The sequence below is a fragment of the Mytilus californianus genome, unplaced genomic scaffold, assembly GCF_021869535.1.
Source record: "Mytilus californianus isolate M0D057914Y unplaced genomic scaffold, xbMytCali1.0.p SCAF_7, whole genome shotgun sequence".
NCBI classification, from domain to species: domain Eukaryota; kingdom Metazoa; phylum Mollusca; class Bivalvia; order Mytilida; family Mytilidae; genus Mytilus; species Mytilus californianus.
The window spans coordinates 91,820,916-91,845,078 of record NW_026262723.1 but is presented as its reverse complement, the minus strand read 5'-3'; the positions used below and the strand labels follow the sequence as shown (position 1 = coordinate 91,845,078).

Genomic DNA, 24,163 nt, shown 5'->3' with positions numbered 1-24,163 from the left:
TTGAATGTGGTGTCCATACTTACCCCAACTGTTCAGGGTTCCACCTCTGCAGTAGTATCAAGCTGCACCCCATGGAGCATTTTATTCGTTATGATGTGAACTTAAGAATATTTCTTCACTAAAATTCTCTTTTTGTTTATTCAGAATTTAATTGTATTTTCAGAAGTCCAGTAAACAGCAGCAACACTGGGACTTTATCTGGGTAAGAAAATTAATGACTGATAATAAAGGTATAAAGTACTTGATAAAAACAGGTTTTTTCGAAATGAAAAATTACACATATTTAATGATTTCAGATTTTATCACCTTCTGACTTCTTTCAACTTTTAAAATTATAGCAATTAACATAACATAGTAAATTAATGCTTAAACCAGTTTAAAATACTTCTGACAAAGAAAAAAATTATTTATTGTTGTTTATTGATGCATAACATAAAGAACCATATTTGATCATGTATAATACACACTTTGTCTCGCCTTGACGGAGTCAAAAAGTGAGACATAGGTATGCTGTTTCTGGTTTCTCGGCGGCGGGGTCAACAATGTTTTAGTTTTGATTAGGTCTAGTTTATGGTGAACCACTAGTAGTAGGTCAATGATAGTTGGTATGCAGTTGTATTAGCATTGTCACATCTCATTTCCATGGAGATTATTTGGCCTTGCAGCCTTAGTCATGGTCTATTGACTTTGAAACGTTTGCTTAGTTTACATGTATTAGTCTGTGATTAGGTCAGTTTATGGGGAACCACTAGTGGTAGGTCAGTGATATTTGGTATGCAGTTTTATAAGCATTGGCACATCTCATTTTCATGGAGATAATTGGGTGCCGCCCCTTCATTCATGGTCTATTGACTTTGAAAATTTTGCTTAGTGTACATGTATTAGTTTGTGATTAGGTCAGTTTAAGGGGAACCATTAGTGGTAGGCCAATGTTAATTGTTATGCAGTTGTATTAGCATTAGCACATCTCAGTTCCATGGAGAATATTTGGCCCCTCCCCCTCAGTCATGGTCTATTGACTTTGAAACTTTTACTTAGTTTACATGTATTAGTTTGTGATTAGATCAGTTTTAGATAAACCACTAGTGTTAAGTCAATGATATTTTGCATGCAAATGTATTGGCATTTGCAAGTCTTGTTTCTATGGAGATTATATAGCCCCACCCCCTCATCATGGTACATTGACTTTGAAACTTTTACATAGTTTACAAGTTAATGTTTGTGTTTAGGTTTGTTTAAAGGGAAAGACTTATGATAAGTCAATGGTATCTCATTTCCATGGAGATTGCTTAGACATGTACCTTCAGTCATTGTTCATTGACTGAATATTTACACAACTTAGATGTTAAAGTATTGCTATTTTAATTTCAACATTTGCATTATCAAAATTGCAAAAATGCGAGACATATCTCTGTGTTAACAGTTTATTTACCCAAGACATATAAGAGGGGATGTGTTTTATACACAACTGTAGACTTTTTTTTTATTGATAATAACGTTTTTTTCTTCATAAAAATATATGCAAGATGTCTTTTTAGTTTATTTTATATATTTGAACATTGCATCAGTTTAGAAAAGCTTAGACAAACATTGATATCAAAAGAGATAACTAATTATTAACTTTACTTTTACAAAATTACTAAATGTTAATTAAATGATAAAAGCTCTACTATTTCATTGTTTATGACTTTAAATAAACTGATTAAACAAAAATATTACAACAAAGATTTAATTGAACAAACAAACTTATATATTATTTTTATCTTTCAATAGACTTTAATGAAGATTGAAAACATAGTTTATAAGTTCACTATCAAAAGTTCTTTACAGTGAAATAGACATTTTTTTTTAAAGATTTTTTGGAGGAACAAAAAGGGGTGTGTATTATATACAAATGCGTACTATACATGGCTAATTACGGTAAACATGACAACACATGCAATAAACCCAAATGATAGTAAGGAGTATAGAAATATTGTAAAATGCACTTTTTACTATCTGGCAGCAGAAACCATGTTAAAGTGGTGTCTGTTTAGCTGGGCAAAATGTATATAGACACTGTTACATTCAGTCGGATTAGGAATGTTAGATCTGAGGGAATGAGTTTGGAGTGTGCCATACTCTACCTATTTAAGGACCCTGAACAATATTTAAGATAAGGCCTCTGCATGATGAAATTGCAGGCTAGCAAAACCATTTTATTGTTTTTCTGATTTTCCTCATTTTGTATGAATTATATCTAAATAATGAATTATATTTAAATAATTTCATGACAAGAATGCTAGGTTTTGTTTTCAGGTAGACTGTATTAGTCTATTAGTCATTTGCTATTTACCACAATGTAGAATGTCATATTTCAGAAAGAATTCTGTTCTATATTAAATGAAATATTCTCAATATTATGACATCATATATAATACTTATTTGCATCTATTTTAGATTTTCCAAGGCAATTTTAGCAAATCTTCTGTCGGTCAAACCAGCTTTATGTGGTCAACCATTTGATTTGAAAGTAGATGATTTGAGATTTATAGGATTTCCTATGCTGTTGGACCAGTCTACCAAACAACAGACATCAGGCAAAATATCTCATCAGATTGGATCATTTAATATTGTCTTTGTTTTAAAGGTAGGCAACAGGCAAAATGTTACTGTAACACTATTTCCTTGCTGTTGACAAAACTTATAATGTTGTAAATTGCATGATTTAACTTTTATTTTAAAATGAATAACATCTATCTTATTATTATTCGTCATTCTGGTATCAGGTGAAAGTTTTGGTTTAAGGTACTTTAATCAAACTGTAAAAATCAGTGGAAAAATATTCTTGTTTTTTTCTTATTTCAGGCATCAGTTGATCAGTCTGTAATAAACTGTTATTTTGACCTGGTGAAACAACTAACAGCTGCTATTAAATATGAAGAGTCTCGGCGACAGTATTTATCAGCAGAAGCCAAAATAATGATATCTATACATGATGACATTGCTTCTCTTCCCGAAGGTACTTTATAGAAATTATGATAATTTATCACAAATAATTACAAATACATTTTAGCTCACGTGGCCCAAAGGGCCATGTGAGCTTTTCTCATCACTTGGCGTCCGTCGTCGTCAACTTTTTACATTTTGAACTTCTACTAGAGAACCACTGAATGGAATGAAACCAAACATTCCATGAATGTTCCTTATGAGGTGCTGACCAAGTGTTGTTACTTTGAAGCCGATCCATCATCCAAGATGGCCACCAGCGGGGGACTTAGTTTAACATAGGACCCTACGGGAAATACATACAAATGTCTTCTTTTAGAGAACCACTGAATGGAATGGAACCAAACATGGCATGAATGTTCCTTATGAGGTGCTGACCAAGTGTTGTTACTTTGAAGCCGATCCATCATCCAAGATGGCCGCCAGCAGGGGACTTAGTTTAACATAGGACCCTATAGGAAATATTTACAAATGTCTTCTTTTAGAGAACCACTGAATGGAATGAAACCAAACATGGCATGAATGTTCCTTATGAGGTGCTGACCAAGTGTTGTTACTTTGAAGCTGATCCATCATCCAAGATGGCCGCCAGCGGGGGACTTAGTTTTTAACATAGGACCCTATGGGAAATACATACACATGTCTTCTTTTAAAGAACCACTGAATGGAATGAAACCAAACATGGCATGAATGTTCCTTTTGAGTTGCTGACCAAGTGTTGTTACTTTGAAGCTGATCCATCATCCAAGATGACCGCCAGCGGAGGACTTACTTTAACATAAGACCCTATTGGAAATACATACGAATGTCTTCTTTCAGAGACCCACTGAATGGAATGAAACCAAACATGGCATGAATGTTCCTTATGAAGTGCTGACCAAGTGTTGTTACTTTGAAGCAGATCCATCATCCAAGATGGCCACCAGCTGGGGACAGTGTTTAACAAAGGACCCTATGGAAAATACATACAAATGTCTTCTTTTAGAGAACCACTGAATGGATTGAAACCATACATGGCATGAATGTTCCTTATGAAGTGCTGACTAAGTGTTGTTACTTTGAAGTTGATCCTTCATCCACAATGGCCGCCAGCGGGGGGACTTCCTTTAACATAAGACCCTATTGGAAATACATACAAATGCTTCTTCTAGAGGTGCACTGAATGGAATAAAACCAAACATGGCATAAATGTTTCTTATGAGGTGCTGATGAAGTGTTGCTACTTTGTTGCTGATTTACTGTTCAAGATGGCCACCAGGATTTTTTATTAAATTACAGGGCCAATATTAAACCTAATTTGACCTCACTCATTATTAGGGTATCTGTTATGATTTTGATCTATTTTAACATGATTTCCAAAACCAAAGTAGAATCAGGTGAGCGACACAGGCTCTTGAGAGCCTCTAGTTTTTTATTCCTTTATGCAAATTTAATATAATCAAAATGTAACAACCTAGCATAACAAAAAGCCCAAAAGACATTGAGAGGTTGATATATGGTCTTCGACAATAGTCAAGAGTCTATATAATATGTCAATCACTTGATTGCCTAGAGGTTAAAAAAATTGAAAAACAGCATTAAAAAATTACCCTTCAGATTAGTTATAAAAGAACTAATCCAAGCTTCACATGATGGATCCGTAGATTGTGTTGATTGTTGTTTTTGAATAATATTCTTATCAATCAACCAACATGGCTGCCATGGCTAGAAAAGAACATTGGATGTAAAAAGTTATTGTCTTATATCTTGAAAGCCATAATAGTTTAAACTCAATTTCTACCTTCTTTTTATTTGTACCAAAATTATCAGACAGGAGTTATTGCCCTTCATTAATTTTGACCAATTTTGGCTGTTTTCATAATTAATTTGAAAACTAAGATAGATAAAAAGAAACTGTAGACAGCAAAACTGATCAGCAATATAAGGTCTACTGAAAATTGACTGAACCATAATTTGACATCTTATAGGAGATATGGCCCTTAAATAATTATTTATAGATACACAGAAACAGTAAACATCAAAAGTGATCAACAATACAAAATTTACAAATAAGACTGAAACTGTCATTTGACTGTTTATTGGATTAATTGCCCTTAAATGACTATTTTTACCCATTTTTGTATCAAAGATCTTCCCCCTGAAACCAGTTTTGACATGAATGATCCTTAATGTGTTAAGATTTTAGTATGAGATTAATATTATGATCTATGGCTGCCATTTCTAAAAGTTTAACTTTAAATGATTGTTTAATATCTTTAAAACTGCAGTAAATAAGGGAAATCTGATAGGGGCAAAAATGTTGTGAAAATAAAGATAAATTTTTAATCCATCAAAATTTTCAGACAATTCCTTAATGGTGCTGGGGTTTATTTTTGTCTTGCTTCAGACGATGTGAGACAAATTGGTACTAATCTGGGTTTAAAATAGTAAAATTTGCTGTTCTGTGTTTTATTGTAAAGTTTTAAGAAAAAATTGTCCTGACTTTAGTAGCTGTTCAAGAGCCAATTCAATATATGTGTGAATATTTTTCAGATCAGATGCATTTCCCATATGATTTGATACAGACTAAAAGCTCTTTAGCAAGAGACTTAAAAACAGCATATGAAAGGTATAATTATGTTTGAGATTAGCCTTTATCTCATTACATTTAAACAAGAGATCTCTGTATTTTCACCCAACTCTTGGGTAAAATGAATGATAAATCCTGGAGGAAAAGTATCCAGATGTTGTCAGTAATGTTTGTTGTAGAAAGCTTGTCATTTTCCCCTTATTGTACCACTGCTTTCCAAAGTTACTTTGAAGTTTGTTCTAAACTTTCTTTTTTTATGCAACTTCCTCCTTCAGAAGAGGAGCACATCAAAGATAAATTCATAAAAAATGAAGACACTTTTTTCCACATGAGTGACAATATTCAATGATTTTTTTAGAAAAGCTTTTACACAAAGTAAGGTTCCTTGAAGAAAAGTTCCCTTTCTCAATTTTTACTATTTTTATTTTTGCCTTTAAAGAGTTACATATTTTTTTTTATTTGCTCATGACTTCACTTCTTACAAAAGACTTGGACTTGGAAAGTTTCATAAAAAATTGAACTTTTCCAGATTTGTTTTTTGTAATGAGTGCAGATCTAGAAGAGGAGGTGGGTGATTTTTGGAAAATAATTTTTAATGATGACTTGCAGATAAAATTTGTGCTTCTTTCTAACTGATGACTTTTGGCAGAATTACAACAGACTTTTCTTGATGAAGCTACAAGTGGGGGCATTCATGTTGTACTGTCACATCTAATTCAATTATTATAGATAAAATGGAATCTCAAGGTGAAAAATTAAAAAAAAATAATCTTAACAATGAACCAATTTCACATGCTAAGCAAAAGTCATATATCAATAAAGTCTTTTAATAGTTGTAATCAATTCACAATGGTTCTAATTTCAGTGTGAAAGACAAGGGAGTGGTACATTTATATATAAACAAGTGGATAGAAGTCACATTTTGTCTGCCACACAAAGTCCATTCCAAATCTTCTGCTGCCTTATCTGTAAAAGTAAATGTAAGTGTATACACAACATATGGTACGTAAATGAGTCAAAATCATTGATATTTATTTAAGCTTTTTGTCAAATCCAGGGTAATTTGCATTCATATATTGCTATCATGTCGTTGTCGTTTGGTTTCCGGACAATAACTTTAGTATAAGTAAATGGATCTCTATGAAATTTAATCACAAGGTTCAATAGCACATAAGGAAGGTTGGGATTGATTTTGGGGGTTATGGTCCCAACTGTTTAGGAATTAGGGTCAAAAAGGGGCCAAAAAAGGTATTTTTCAAGTTTCCGGACAATAACTTATGTATAAGTGTATGGATCTCTATGAAATTGTACCACAAGATTCCATACCACAAAGGGAAGGTAGGGACTGACTTTGGGGGTTATGGCCCAAACCGTTCAGGAATAAGGGGCAAAAAGGGGGGGAGGAACAAAGTTTTTCTGGTTTCAGGACAAATACTAAAGTATTAGTTCATGGATCTCTATGAAATTGTACCACAAGGTTCCATACCACACTCAGAAGGTTGGGGTCGATTTTGTGGGTTGTGGCTTTATTCGTTAAGAAACTAGAGGCCAAATAGGGGCCAAAAACAAGACTTTTCTAATACTGGCTAAGCTGGTTCTAACATAAATTATTTCTGATCTATATAAAGAAACAACAAATACTGATATGGTAGGAGATACACACCAAACAGGGTGTGTAAATTATTATATTTAGTTTGTAAACAGATTTACTAAGTATGGCGCAACAGAAAAGTATTTCACAACAGCAAGAAATCTTCAATCGAAAATAAATACAAATCTTTTAACCAATTTCAATGAGGATTAATTTAAAGTCTTGAATTGTTTGAGGTTTTTACCATGTATTACTATATTGGATATTTGGACATTTTTAAATAGGTCTACATTGTGGTCCAAAGGGTCCAAAATTAGACTTTGTTTGATTTCATCAAAAACTTAATTCTTGTGGTTCTATGATATGCTGAATCTAACTGTGCATTTAGATTTTTAAATTTGGGCCCTGTTTTCAAATTAGTTCATATTAAGGTCCAAAGGGTCCAAAATTAAACTTTGTTTGAATTCATGGTTTTTTTTATATGCTGAATCTAACCATGGAATTAGATTTGGATATTGGACCATTAAGTAGATTAAATGTCCGATTTCAAATTTGTAAGTTATCTGACCACATTTATTCTGTGTCAGAAATCTATAATGTGTCAAATATTTAATCACTATCCAAATTCAGAGCTGTATCAAGCTTGAATATTGTGTCCATACTTGCCCCAACTGTTCAGAGTTCGACCTCTGTGGTCGTATCCAGCTGCTTTTTTAAAATTTTAGAATCAAGTTTTACTGAAAAATAACTCATGAGATTTGATATTAAGCCATAAACTACTGTGACCCACATTAAGATCTCATTCTGTAACAATTTTATTATTTGGATTTGCTTATACGCCTCAGGCATCAGCCATTTGATTTTAATGTAAAAAAACAAACTTACATTGTATATTTTAGTGAAAATTGAATCAAAAATGATCCTTACAAATGATTTTGTTTCCTGTTTCAATCCAGTTGGACTTCTATCAGATTTTTTTTTAGATTTGATTATCCAACAAACAAGCAGTATGAAAGTTATCAAACTAAAGAGATTCCCAGTATTAGACACACAAATCGGAAAAGTTTAGTTGATTATGCACTTTTTTCTTTTGTTCTTGTGTAATACTTAAAACAGTACAGTAAAGAAATGTTGTTTTGAAAGGTTTCATGTTTTTTTTTTTTTAATTTCGCTATATAAAAGGACAAACCTGTTCTTGTGGTTTTATATTTTTAAAATTTTTTTTGTCTTAAAGATCAAATTTATGCAAGGATATTTTGGTGATTTGATTTTAACCTCAAAATTAGTGAAAATAAACCCCTCGCAAAAATTTCCCACTTAACAGTATCACTCAGTTACAAACCTTTTCACCTTAGTCTATTAAGTACATTTAAAAGAGTATTTAGAAAGAAAAAGACAAACAGACTTTAAAAACAAACAAATTATTTCACATTAGAATACACACTTCATATCATTGTCAATTTCTTTTTTATCTAGCCAGAAGTAATCCAGAGATGTATAGAAGCTTTAAGGTTAGTACAACAATGTTACTTATGAATAAAATAAGATGTGGGCTATATGTTAATGAGACAACAAACCGATGATATAAATAACTAAGACATAAACCAATGATATAAATAACTAAGACATAAACCAATGATATAAATAACTAAGACATAAACCAATGATATAAATAACTAAAACAACAAACCAATGATATAAATAACTAAAACAACAAACCAATGATATAAATAACTAAGACATAAATAACCAATGATATAAATAACTAAGACAACAAACCAATGATATAAATAACTAAGACATAAATAACCAATGATATAAATAACTAAGACAACAAACCAATGATATAAATAACTAAGACATAAATAACCAATGATATAAATAACTAAGACAACAAACCAATGATATAAATAACTAAGACAACAAACCAATGATATAAATAACTAAGAAATAAATAACCAACACATTTAGAAGTCAACATACAATCTTAAACAATTCAACAATAAAGAGGTGTCTTTACAATATGTCTTAGTCTAAAAATAATTGTGAAAAAGTAAAACAGAAATCATAAATGATATGACATATCACAACCATTGATGAGATTCCTGACTTATAACAGGCACATGAAGATCTGGCAGGTTTGAATAAGTCATATATTTTAAGATCTTAACCTACCCCTCCCCCACTCACTGAAAACAACTTTAAATGTAGAAACACTAGCTAGATATGTTTAACATCAATGTCAAATAACAGCATTCAGCTGTAATTCATCTTGAAAATATTTTTTGATATGAAACATTGAATATAGACTGTTTCAACACACATTTGTGGGTTCTCTCTTGTCAGGAGCTAATAGATATTTTATTCTGTACATGTATACTTTGAGGCAAATCTCAACAGGAAAATATTAAGTTACTCTTTAATAGGTCTCATAATATTGACATCTGAATTCTAATGGATAAGGTGATGCCTGTGAAAAAGAAAATAAAACTTAGAAATCCTAAATTTTAGTAGCTACTTTTTATAGCTATTAATTTCATTTATTCACCAAGAGACTTAATTTATCAACAGACCTTACCATGGAGTGTTATTACTTGTGGATGGACAGAATTTGTTGGATACTTTGTCAACAGATTGCACACCAGCTCTGAACAGACTTATCAATGTCATTATTCAGCAGCCAGTCAGAAGTTTACAGATCATAGCATTAGAGGCTGACCTTAGTTTATCACAGGTATATATATAACCTCTTCACTTATAAAGTTATTATTAGGTCAGTGTTTACAGATCATAGCATTAGAGGCTGACCTTAGTGTGTCACATGTACATAACCTCCTTACTTATAAAGTTATTATTAGGTCCATGAGAGATAAAGCCATCACTTTGCATTTGCTGTACATCACCTTGGGGTATGTAAACAATGATAAAAATCTGTATTTTGAACCAAACTAACTGACTCACCAAAATGATTTCTTCTTCAAAATGTATGTTAGGATCTCCTACTGACACACCAATATGACCTTAAATACTAAAATTCAGACATGAGTAAAAACTTTTATTATACCTCAGTATGTTTTATTCTATATCGAAAAGAATGAAATATTTGTGCTATTTCATTCCACAGACTATTTGCCAGTTAATAGTCTCAAAGACTATTACCACTGTCAAAAGTTTAATAAACATATATCCCGTACTTTTTCATACTAATTTTTCATTGGACAACAATGACGTCATTGACTATTCTGCTTGGATTTGTGTGCTTGGCAACGTGAACTATGAAATATCGTAAACGGTATAATCTGTATGTGTCTGTCGTCATAATTTCAAATTAATATAATACCAGAAGCAATTAAAAAAGAAAATCTACATGACATATTTTAAGAACTAAACATAACAAATATATGATATGGGTCTGTCGTCGTCTTCATAATCTGGGATTGTTTTGGTGTATAAATGGTAATATATTTTAACTAGCGTTAATTATATGCACGGGAATTTTTACACAAGGATTCCTGATCTTGATTAAAGTAAATAAAATATTGACAAATACCACACGGGCAAAATAAAACCTGATAGTTCATCTTGTGCATGTTTATATGACTATTTGGTTTTTTTCCAAATGGTGTATTTGGTCTGTTTAGAAAGTTGTTTTGTTCGTTATAATAAAACACTTAATGACTGGTAATGAGTGTAATAGCAAGTTTATTGTCCCTTTGATACCAACTATTGACCTCGGCTTCGCCTCGAGCAATAGGTGGTATCTCAGGGACAACAAACTTGCTATTACCCTCATAACCAGTCAAAAGGTATATAATGTTACTGCTATCAGTCTTATACTGAGAAGAGTGTGTATTTTTCAAACTGAAACATGAATTAACAAACCCCTTCTCTGATACTTATCATATTTAATTTATAGGTATTCCAGCTTGTTAGTCATCTTGTATACTGGGGTAAAGCTACAATTGTGTATCCATTATGTGAAAGCAATGTGTATTTACTGTCTCCAAGTTCTAATATCAAAATGTAAGTATTTGTCTTTATAGTTAAGAAATGAAAAATTGTCACCAAAATAGAAAAAGTAGATGATGTATGTGATAGATTGCTTACATATATATATCATGTAAATAATGATACCAAAGATAATTTGAATTATTTTGTTACTGATACTTAAGCAGATTCTGCTATGAAGGCAACATTCAGGACTTCTATTTTTAACAAAACAATGTTAATGAAAGAATAAGTTTAATAAATAATGGTATACAAACATTTTTTAAAGTACGACATAGACAGAGTGAATTACTTTATTAAAATGTAATGGATAAAAAAAATTGAAATAGAAAATATTGATTCTGTTCTATTAGGTATTCAAACGAAAACTGTTAAAATTTGATATAAGGAACTTAATAATTCTTTTAACCAAATTCTGTATTTATAGAATCAAACTATCACAGGAACAAACCAATATAATAGCCCTGAAAAATTATTTAAAAGAAAACTTTTTAATAGAAAAAAATATATTTATAGAAATGAATCATTTATTGTCATGACAACATATATTATATAAAATATGCATTACCTTTTCAGTATGGAAGCTTATGTTGTGCAATCATATTCTGCTCTCTTGAAATGAGATTTAGTTGTGTTCATATATGTGTTTGTCGTTTATCTTGCCGTTGTATTTCTTTTGCCTTTGTACTGTATTTCTCTTTATAAGAATTCAAATATTATGTATAAAACGTATATTAATAAGTTTCAGTGCAGATAAAAGAAATTCATTACAAAAACAATTATAGTTTTTAGAATCAGTAATGCTTTGAAAAGCAAGTTATATTTGATTTTACAGGAATTCTAAGATTGCAGAAGAATTTGTACAGCTCTTTCCTGGACGATCTTTAGCAGTCGAGTTGTCTGAATTTTCTTATCCTACAAAGTTATGGGATACACAGGACATGTTGAATAAACAACAAAAGCAACAGGTAAGCAGGATACACAGGACATGTTGAATAAACAACAAAAGCAACAGGTAAGCGGGATACACAGGACATGTTGAATAAACAACAAAAGCAACAGGTAAGTGGGATACACAGGACATGTTGAATAAACAAAAAAAGCAACAGGTAAGTGGGATACACAGGACATGTTGAATAAACAAAAAAAGCAACAGGTAAGTGGGATACACAGGACATGTTGAATAAACAAAAAAAGCAACAGGTAAGCAAGATACACAGGACATGTTGAATAAACAACAAAAGCAACAGGTAAGCAATGGATTGCTATGTATGAAAGCTTGACATTTTCAGGAACAAATTTGATGAAATGTAGAAAACATATGTTACAAAAGATATTAAAGATGACACAGTTTATGTATCGTTATTGTTATGAATTTACAGATTTGTTTATAATTAAGATCAACAGAATAAAGAGGGAAAAAAAAGAGGTCAATCAAAGACTAAAAGACTACTTTTTTTTAAAGATGACTTGCCATCTGTCTATATACCTCTGCCTCCTCAATATTTGTTCAATGCAAGGTTGTTTATAGTTTCAATCCATACTTTAAATCTTTTTTTTTTTTGTCAAAAACTGAGGTGCCTTTCAATGATTTTATGGATGAAAAGCATTCATTAAATAAAACATTGTGCAGCCAAAAGTTATATTCTGGTAAAACAGATGTCTTTTATTTCATAGTGAGATAAAATATTTTAAGTTAACTTAACATAATTAAATTGTCTTGACTCAATAGAAATTAACAAGAATATATTCACCAGGAAGTTCATATAAAGAAATCCTGTTTTGTGAGAACCTACTATATTGGATCTTAAGTCTTTCAGAAATGCTCATTCTTGTAGCTTAAAGACTTGAATTTATACTTCAGGAAGAGAAAGTTAGTATGGTGGTATGGTTATTACAGCATGGATTGATACACCAACTACATACCTATGTGTTTCTGATGCCACCACTTAAATCCAGGCTTTGTGTAGAGGACAGAACATCTAGTTTCTCTGATGTAGCATCAGGTAGGTGGTCAAGATGATTACATTTTCATGATAATTTAAGATCATTTGAATTGTGTTAGAAAAGAGAGGCAAAAGATACCAAAGGGACATTCAAACTCATAAGTCGAAAACAAACTGACAACGGCATGGCAAAAAACGAAAAAGTACCAAAAGACAAAACAACAGTATACAAAACACAACATAGAAAACTAAAGACTGAGCAACATGAACCCCACCAGAAACCAGGGTTGATCTCAGGTGCTTCAGAGGGGGAAAAAAGCCTGCTCCACATATGGCATCCATAGAAAAGTTCCATATTCAACCTAATCAAGTTCCATAAAAAAAGAACAATGTGGTTATCTTATTAATAAAATTGGAGAAACAAAATTTCCTCTTTACTGGTCTGTTTTTGCAGGCCTGTCAAGTCATTCAATTTCAGTAAGCAGATTATACTTAGAAATTCAATCCACAACTAAGTAATCTTGTCATCTATCCAGTTATCAAAAGAGAGATTTTAAAATTACCAACTTCTCATTTATTCTGGTGATAGACACTTTTATAGGCCTTGGTTACTTTATTGGTCTCCCAAATGAACATATAATGCTCTGGGTCTGCAATTAAAATTGTGAATAGACTTATTAATAGTGCCATAATATGATTTGGATGTATTATAGAATAATAATTATACCTCTTGAAAATATAAATTACTGTAAATTTAGAAATTATTGCGATGTTTTGTTAATGTGAAAAATGCGACAGTATCAGGTTTGCAATAATATAAACTCACATTCATAATATCAGTTGTGATTTTTCTTCATAAAATTTTTACAATCACATTAATTCAATTTCACATTTTTGACAGAGGTCAAGGATATGCAATAATAAATTCACGCATTAATTTCTGAATTTACAGTAATTGAAAAAAAGAGACATAAGTGCTCTCACCCTTACTGTTCATGACAGATTTTGATAAATTTATATGAAAGGTCATGAAGACAATATTTCAATCAAGTTTAAAAAGAGTAGATGATTGACCTAGGATGTGGCAAATTGCCTTGTGAACACTATCACTCATTCAGTTCTTGATAGGTTTTGATTAAATGTATATGAAAGATTTATCAACAATATTTCTTATCAAGTTAGAAAGCCAATGCTGATCAGAAAATTTCAAGGGTAATATTGCCTTAACACATGAAATGTATAAAGGTATGTTTAAGTACAATTTTCATTGAAGTTTGAGTGTCATAATTGCATTAAAAGTAGGTCAACCATATCAAAATGCAAACTTGATCTTAACAAGATACTTACCAAAGATTTGCAAGGAAGACCCAAAGGAAAAATAAATCTTCTTAAAATGTTCTCTTGTTTGATGCGTATAGCTAACCATTATTCAACTACATTATTCAAGCTAAAATCAGCTCAGTATCTGCTCATATGACATAAGTGTGTACAGCAGATTTATTTTCTGAACGATAAAACAATATGCCTGAGTTACTTAGTATTGAAATATATTGAATTAACCTCCTTTAGGCATATAATCAAATGTGATTCTAGCATATTGCTTGACATAGGGTACTGTTGATTCATTATTCGTAGGATATCAACTTTCATGGATTTCATGGGTTATAGGTAAGACACAAATTTAAATGTTCACATATTACAAATTTTCTATAGGCTAGAATACAGACTTTAGCAAAATCATGAAATCAAATATCTACAGAAATATAACATTTCCTCTATCCATGAAAATTGGTATCCATGAAAATAAAATGAATCCACAGTATATCAGCTATACATTATTGATCAGTTATAAAATCTTAGATTTGGTGACAAATGAAGTTGATGTTAAGTAAGAGTTCAGATTAAAATACAAATCGTATGTCCATGCTTTGCTGACATACAAGGATCTGAACACACTTCGTTCTAACTTCTGGTCTTGGTAAAATGAAATTTTGTTTATAACAGAATAATTTAATTTTGGATGTAACACGTCTTCTGATTGGCTGAAAGTGTTTTGTCTATCAGCTCATAGACATAATTTTGTCATGTGACCGTGACGTCACCAACGTTTTTTTCAAAATTTTCTCCTTAGAAATGGAATTTAGAATTAAATTTTATAATGAATGACAGTAATATTTTTTCTGTCTATTCAAAATAACCTAAAAAATGTGGTGCACTTTTTTAAATAAACGGCTACGCGGGTTATTCAGTGTGCACCACATTTTTTATGTTATTTCTTCATAGACAGAAAAAATATTACAGTCATTCCTTAAATGTAGAATGGAGCATTGTCAGATCCTTTGTATGTGAAGCTTGGACACAGATCAGATTGTGTAAATATTTTATGTAATATTGTCTTATTGACTTTATATGGTTTTAAATTTTTTTAACTGTTTTCAGTAAACAGTGATGAGAGTCAGCTCCATTACCAGTCTCCGTCTTCTGAACTGGCAAGTGATGGATCTTTTATATCTGAAGAGATAAAAGGCTTTATGCCCATGGAAGACACAATGTCTAAATTGACGAGAGAGGAGCAAGACTACATGCTTAATTTATCAGCTGCAAAAAATACAGATGATTTAAGACTATTTCTAAGGTAATTGATTTGTTTTTCACATGATAATAAAGGCAATAATGATTGTATACATGTTTAGCCTTTAAGTACAGATATATGGATGAAGAAACTGGTAAACAGTGTTGATTATATATATAGACATAAAAGAGCATATCATGATTTGACTGCTTTAATTCCTCAAGGGTTTCATAAATATTTTACAAAGCAAATGAGTTGCAGATAGGATGCATCAAAATCAGACTTAATTGAGAGAGGTCAAAATTTATGATGTTCGCCCTTTTGGCCCAGTGCAGTTAAGAAAGCAGAATAACTGCCCAAACCTAAGTAAAAATATGAGAGAAGAGATTTTTATAAGGAATTTGGAAAAAAAACTTTAACGATTGGATTAAAAACTCTTTAGACAATTTTAGAGTTACAACCCCTTTTGCCCCTTTGAGCCTGGAAACAGAAAGAGTTACGCAAAATCTGGTCAAAATATGCATGCAGGGATTTTAATGAGGATTCAAACTTCGAAGTAAAAAAAAATTTGATTTGCCTTTTACAAAACAAGTTGGCCACAAATATGGGGTTAGTAAGGAGTTACTTCCCTTTCAAAACAAAAAAAACAGACGAAGAAATTGATAATGAACGATTGAAATAAATTCATAAAACAAATTTTAAGCTAACAAGTTGTTATTGTTGGCATTTGTTTTTTGTATAGACAAATGGAAGTAGTTTCTTAATACTAAGTATTGAAGACTTAATCACTTTGATAGGCTACTAGTCTAAATACTACATGTGAAGATAGTCGGTAAGATAAATTCGTTACACAGTGTGCTAGTGACCTAATACCATATATATGGAGTCAGTAAATTCCATGTGGGGATTCAAGCTTTGCTCTCACCCCATATGGAATTTACTGACCCCATATATATCGTATTAGGTCACTAACACACTAACTAATATTATACCATTGTAACTTGCAAATGTCAAGGTAACTTTTTGAATTACCTGTGATATGAACCTCTGCTTTTAGTGGGGGTTGTCAAGCATCACATATGGATATTTCAAAACTTTATTTTATTTTATTTTTTCAGGCTGTGTCCTTACTTTGATGGCCTGCATCATTTTGAAGAGATTATGTTTTATGAAGACCTTACACGTTCACAGCTTCTGACTTTACTGGACAAGTTTCAGGATGTTCTAATAACATGTCAGTATCCTGACCAAGCTACGATATTTAATTCATCCTGAGTGCAAATTTATAAAGGAAATAGACAAGAATCTCAAATTAACTGGAGGATTGTGCAATACTTGTAATTTATTGCTTATGACTTATGTGATCAATTATGAAATTATTATTATCAATTAGGAGTTGATACAGATTTAATCAGTGAAATTATTTGATAAATTTTACTATATTTTACATACAACATGTAAATGAAGATATTGAACGACTGGTTTGATTGGGATGTGTCTCATATGACAGAACTGGATACAAGGACACGAAATTTATAAACAAGGGAATTGAAATTGATTACCATAGAAAGGAGGAGAGAAGCTTTTTATCCTGAAGTGTATAATTCAGATTAATCAAGGTTAATGACCAGGAAGACTACACGATATCATGAGGTGATTTGATTTGCTGGGTATTATCAATTATATAATTAGGATAAAAAAGGAGAGGTATGATAAGACACATTAATAGATAAATTAGTAATGTTTTTCAAGCCTTTGAAAATTATGTTAATTTTATTGATAAATGAATAGGATATGATCTGGACTCTCATGTGCAGAAAGGTCACTTGTGATGGAATAAACATGTTGAAGTTGACTTATTCAACCTAAAATGGCCATTTCATTCATAGTTGTTTGTCAAAATAAGATATGAACCAAAGCCTTACCAAACAAAAGGCTCCCAAGAGACTGAATTACTCACCTGGTAAAAATATGCAATTTTGATATTTATTTTACATTTATTGCAATAAATCATATTTGCTCAATTGTAAATCTTATTTAGTGGTATTTGTGTAGATCTTGTATTGATTTTCATTTAAACCAGTTTATACTTTAAATACATGTGACTTATCTTTTAAAATTTTTGAAATAGTTGTCAAAATTATAGAAATAAGTAAAAAATGATCATTTAAAGGCAATAAATCCTATGAAGATTTACAATATGGTTGTGTTAAATTACTTGTATATCTTATTTTGATGATCTTTTTTTATATCTTTGACAAAAATGCAAAAGAAATGGGTAACAATCATCACTCTTGAAAAATAACTCCCTATTTAGAGTCTGAAAATTGATTTTCATTGTTTCTGGTACACAATCAAACAGATAAGCTGTAATCTGTTTAGTATTCATTTGTTAATAAAACGATTTCATCATTATGGTATCACAAATCCATGTTTTTTTTATTTTAAGAAGTAGTCCAACTATGTATGGCAGAAGACCAACAAGAAGAACGATTCATATAATTGTGTGCAAATAAAGGCATTACCATTTCAAGATATAAAGAATTTGTATTTGGATTCCAAGATATGCCAAACTAGTGTACTCAAAGATAAAACAGATATAGTATATGTCTAAAGTTGACTGTGTCATAGTTAACCATTTCAAGATATAAAGAATTTGTATTAGGATTCCAAGATATGGTCCGAGTACACAGTTATTTCGTAGTGCATTTCTTTTAGACAATAAATGAAAATTAAAAAAATCCCACCTGCGCTTTCTCAATAATATTTTTACAGTGTGTTGTACTACTTTTGGGACAAATTATATCAAAATTATAGAAAACTTCATCGGCTCTAACTCAAAATATTGACAATTTCATGCTAAGGGGGTCTTCAAATCTTTTGACAGCTTTCGAAGTGCTAATTTTTAACACTTTTCAGCTGGACCAAATCACTACTTTACTTTAAAATTCATGACCCAAATTTTTTTACAGTGTCATTTCACCCCCCTACTTACTATTGAAGTCATAAAACATGGAGAAATAAATTTGGAAGAGGTATAAAAAAAATCGACAAGTAACACACTGTCCACACTAGGGACTATATTCATGGACAACGAAAATCAAAGGACGATAACTGTGTACCCGGACCTAATAGGGTAGAAAAAGTTGACCAATCGTAATGAAACTTGGGATGACCAAAGCTTATTGAATTATAAGACTGCTTACAAAGTTTCATGGCAATAGGATATATATTATAGACAATATGACTAATTCTATATTCAACTTTGCGTGTAAAATTTAGACGTTAAAATTGAAAATTTTCAACTATCAACATTTGGGGCTTAAAAAATTAAAATATTGCAAAAAAATACTTTTGAAATGCCTTAATATATAATATATTATGTATTAAAAGCAATAGAGTACTCATTTGATTTATCAGACTTATCATAACTATTAAAAAGTCAAATTTATATGAGCCTGTGGCTAAAAATGGAGGTTTTCCAATGAAGGGGGGGCCTTACATGAAGATGTAATATTTTCCAGCAATTTTAAATTTGTATAGCTTTTTGGTTATAAATAATCCTTACATATGTATTTAATGTACTTTAAATGGAAAGAAAACTTACAAATAACATATCACATTAGTTTAAAAGGGTCTTAGGCCAAGTAAGACTGAAAATAATTTAGGGTCAATTTAGGCCGTATCACATATTTACATTTAAAAATGCATATTGAAGCTATAGGAAATAAAATTTTGTGTCTTTTCTATCATTTCTATACTCAGGTGACATGATACAATAAATCTGAGCACAAAAAGACTCTTGCATTCAACTTTTTTTGCAGACAGTATGGTCTGATACAAAGATTTTTCACTTTTTAGTGAAAAACATGCATGCGATTTTAGTCTCAACAGTCTTATATTTGAACCACTTGCTATTCTACAGAAGAAAAGAAAGATATTATTTGACATAAAACAGGTACAAAAGACATTGTTAAGTGCTTTTTATACAAATTTAGTGAGGTCTTTATAATGGACTTCAACTTTTATGTTCCAAGCTCCTCACATTTAACTTGATCCAAACAGGGCGTTAGACGAGGATCATATATACAACACATTTTGCACATATTGTCCGAGATAATCTTCTTTTCTGTAGATTCCGAGTTCACAAATGAGTAATACAACTGGATTGAAGCATAGAAACCCAAATATTGACACATAAAAACCTGTCAGATAGAAAGTCAGAATGCCACTTATGCATCAAAATTGAAAAAGCTATGAAATGCTTATTTTGACCATAAAATGCCAAAATTGGTCATTTTTGCAGAAATTCTATCAAATGAAAGTTTAAATCCTTTAGTTTTATGCTATTTGATAAATTGACACCATCAAAACATTCAGGGAAGTTGCCATAGTACAGATTCTATATTTCCTGATTTCACCTCTTAGGTCCGAGTACACAGTTATTTCGTAGTGCATTTCTTTTAGACAATAAATGAAAATTAAAAAAATCCCACCTGCGCTTTCTCAATAATATTTTTACAGTGTGTTGTACTACTTTTGGGACAAATTATATCAAAATTATAGAAAACTTCATCGGCTCTAACTCAAAATATTGACAATTTCATGCTAAGGGGGTCTTCAAATCTTTTGACAGCTTTCGAAGTGCTAATTTTTAACACTTTTCAGCTGGACCAAATCACTACTTTACTTTAAAATTCATGACCCAAATTTTTTTACAGTGTCATTTCACCCCCCTACTTACTATTGGAGTCATAAAACATGGAGAAATAAATTTGGAAGGGGTATAAAAAAAATCGACAAGTAACACACTGTCCACACTAGGGACTATATTCGTGGACAACGAAAATCAAAGGACGATAACTGTGTACCCGGACCATATGCCGATCTAGTGTACTCAAAGATAAACAGAACTAGTATATGTCTAAAGTTGACTGTGTCATAGTTCAAAATGTCTGCTAGTCATGTTTGTCTGTACGTTTGAAAGTTTTGTAAGCTGATACATGTAGGATCAATAAGGAGGCCTCAGATGTAAACAACATGGAATCTTCATTTTAACGACAAAACAAGTCAAATGCCGTTATAGCCTATTACAATTTGTTTTGGTTAGATATGATATTTGGAAAATAACTTTAACATGAATATGCACCTATAACCATAAACTGTTTTTGAAAATGGCACTTTGTCATTTCCTTTCAATAACTTATGAACCCTTCTACCAATGGTTTTCAAATTATAATACTGATGAAAAAATTTATGTAGAGTTCAATATTGATGATTTTCACTTTTGCCATTCAGGAGTTCTGGTCCTTGATAGATTGGAAAAGAGGTATAGAATGTAGAGGTCAAAAAAGCCTGAAAGATACTTTCAAAATACTGATATTTGACAACTCATTCCTTGTTTTATTTTCTTTCAAGTAGGACCTTATAACTTTTCAACATTACTACCTACCATAAAATGCAGGTCAAGTTTGATTTTCACTGTTGCTGCAATAACTGTTCAAGTGTTGAATTGTCCCGTAATGGTAAAATTGATGGTATCCAAATGATAAAACTAATTTGATTTGAAATAAGATATTGTAGGTTTTTGTTTTTTGTTTGTTCAACATCCTAAGGGAATAAATGTTGGTTGTGTTAACATTTTACTTGTTTTTGTCGAGCCTGCGACTTTTGTCACAGAAAGCTCGACATAGGGATAGTGATCCGGCGGCGGCGGCGGCGTTAGCTAACTTCTTAAAAGCTTTATATTTTAGAAGGTGGAAGGTCTGGATGCTTCATACTTTGTATATGGATGCCTCATGTTACGAAGTTTCTGTCAGTCACATGTCCAATGTCCTTGACCTCATTTTCATGGTTCAGTGACTACTTGAAAAAAAAGTTAAGATTTTTTGTAATGTTAGATTCTCTCTTATTATAAGTAATAGGATAACTATATTTGGTATGTGCGTACCTTGCAAGGTCCTCATGCCCGTCAGACAGTTTTCACTTGACCTCGACCTCATTTCATGGATCAGTGAACAAGGTTAAGTTTTGGTGGTCAAGTCCATATCTCAGATACTATAAGCAATAGGTCTAGTATATTCGGTGTATGGAAGGACTGTAAGGTGTACATGTCCAACTGGCAGGTGTCATCTGACCTTGACCTCATTTTCATGGTTCAGTGGTTATAGTTAAGTTTTTGTGTTTTGGTCTGTTTTTCTTATACTGTATGCCATAGGTCTATTATATTTGGTGTATGGAATGATTGTAAGGTGTACATGTCTAGCGGGCAGGTGTCATCTGACTTTGACCTCATTTTCATGGTTCATTGGTCAAAGTTAAGTTTTTGAGTTTTGGTCTTTTTTTCTAATACTATATGCAATAGTTCAACTATATTTGGTATGTGCTTACCTTGCAAGGTCCTCATGCCCGTCACACAGTTTTCACTTGACCTCGACCTCATTTCATGGATCAATGAACAAGGTTAAGTTTTGGTGGTCAAGTCCATATCTCCGATACTATAAGCAATAGGTCTAGTATATTCGGTGTATGGAAGGACTGTAAGGTGTACATGTCCAACTGGCAGGTGTCATCTGACCTTGACCTCATTTTCATGGTTCAGTGGTTATGGTTAAGTTTTTGTGTTTTGGTCTGTTTTTCTTATACTGTATGCCATAGGTCTACTATATTTGGTGTATGGAATGATTGTAAGGTGTACATGTCTAGCGGGCAGGTGTCTTCTGACCTTGACCTCATTTTCATGGTTCAGTGGTCAAAGTTAAGTTTTTGAGTTTTGGTCTTTTTTTCTAATACTTTATGCAATAGGTCATCTATATTTGGTGTATGGAAATATTTTATGATGTACCTGTCAGTCTTGCAGGTTTTATTTGACCTTGACCTCATTTTCACGGTTCATTGCTCAGTGTTAAGTTTTTGTGTTTTGGTCTGTTTTTCTAATACTATAAGCAATAGGACAACTATATTTGTTGTATGGAAGGATTGCAAGCTGTAGTACATGTCTGCCTGGCATTGTTCATTGACCTCATTTTCTTGGTTCATTGGTCAATGTTTAGTTTTCTTGGTTAAGTCTGTATCTTAGAAACTATAAACAATAGGTCAACTATATTTAGTGTATTGAATGATTGTAAGGTGTACATGTATTTCTTGTTTGGTTTATATGACCTTGACCTCATTTTCTTGGATCATGTTAAGTGTATGTGATAGTTGTAGTAAAGCTTTATATTTAGGACTATCAACATAATATCAATGATTAGTAAAGAAGGCGAGACATTTCAGCGTGTGCACTCTTGTTTTAAGGAATGCACTGATTTTTGGTGTAAAGTTGCATATTGGCTAGCCACAAATAAGCTTTGAATATTCTTTTTGATGAATTGTTTCAGATTGAATAATGATCCTCCAGGTCATGTTCTAATAAATGGCATGATGATACATGTTGTACCATTATGTAGTTGCTATCTGTGTATTTAAGTATTCTTTCATAGAGTAGTGGCATGGAATACATGCAAACCATAAAATCTATAAAAAAAGTTTTTCTTTTTATTATTTAACATTGGTTGAACAACATGTTATAATGGAATACCGGTAGTCCGAAGTAGTTTTTACATTGTTGTAAACATACATGTAATTTTATTAAAACTATTTATAAAAAAATTAACAGAATAATTGACATAAGAATACATGAATCTAAATGCATTGTACATTTACAATAAAACATTAATATATCATGATACAAGTAATTTGGCAGCAAATGATCAACATAGAATTTTCAAAGAATTTCTTTGCATTGTAAACTACTCATGGATTTTTTTCTTTTTTTTAACAATTTTTTAATAAATAATGATCTTTATTTGAAGAACAAAAAGACCTTTGATACTGAACTCGAAATATCCTATCTGATTAAAGAGAAAACATTATTTTCTGCAATTTGTTTTACTTATGTGAGCAATTTTTGTGGTTTTTGTATCATCATTTTGGTATACAAACAATGAAATTACCCACAATGCTTTAGTTTCAGAAACTTGGTAACTAGAAATCAAAGTACCTTCACAGCCTCCATCCTTTTATTTTGATTTCAGATATTTTTGAAACAAGAGATAAATTTTTACCAAAAGTTGCTTCAGATGACTGATTTAGTATTAAACCTGTTAACTGAATTCATATATTTTCACCTTTTTGTTATTATTATGATTATAAGTAAATGTAGGATGCAATGACAATTGTTTTGCTATGCTTTTTTATTTACAACATAAAGTTAATTCAACATTGTATCTAATGACTGTGCTAGTAAGAAATGGAATGTTATTTGTTTTCTGAATACAAACAGTACAACGTATTGTAACTTTACAACACTTTTATATCATTGTAAAACTTTTATTGAACAATTAAGTTGCCCTATCATTATATGTGATGAGATTTACTGTCTGTCACAAAAGTTTGTAATGGCAAAGTCTCCTACAATTTGCATAGAAATGAACAGAAAGCTATGTGAA

At 31.4% G+C, this 24,163-nt stretch overlaps 1 protein-coding gene across 1 annotated transcript in view; it reads left to right on the top strand.

Moving 5' to 3' along the window:
- LOC127709557 (GATOR complex protein NPRL3-like) overlaps window positions 1–23,847 on the top strand; it is a 58,481-nt gene extending 34,634 nt beyond the window's left edge. Inside the window, exons 17-29 of the mRNA XM_052215162.1 lie at window positions 164–202; window positions 2,440–2,629; window positions 2,848–3,001; window positions 5,521–5,596; window positions 6,423–6,537; window positions 8,625–8,659; window positions 9,720–9,882; window positions 11,065–11,171; window positions 11,992–12,124; window positions 13,021–13,162; window positions 15,542–15,737; window positions 16,793–17,381; window positions 18,124–23,847. Of these exons, the coding sequence (XP_052071122.1) occupies window positions 164–202; window positions 2,440–2,629; window positions 2,848–3,001; window positions 5,521–5,596; window positions 6,423–6,537; window positions 8,625–8,659; window positions 9,720–9,882; window positions 11,065–11,171; window positions 11,992–12,124; window positions 13,021–13,162; window positions 15,542–15,737; window positions 16,793–16,949 (1,507 nt within the window). The 3' untranslated portion in view covers window positions 16,950–17,381; window positions 18,124–23,847. The remainder of the gene's footprint in view (window positions 1–163; window positions 203–2,439; window positions 2,630–2,847; window positions 3,002–5,520; window positions 5,597–6,422; window positions 6,538–8,624; window positions 8,660–9,719; window positions 9,883–11,064; window positions 11,172–11,991; window positions 12,125–13,020; window positions 13,163–15,541; window positions 15,738–16,792; window positions 17,382–18,123) is intronic.
- The last annotated feature ends 316 nt before the right edge of the window (window positions 23,848–24,163 follow it).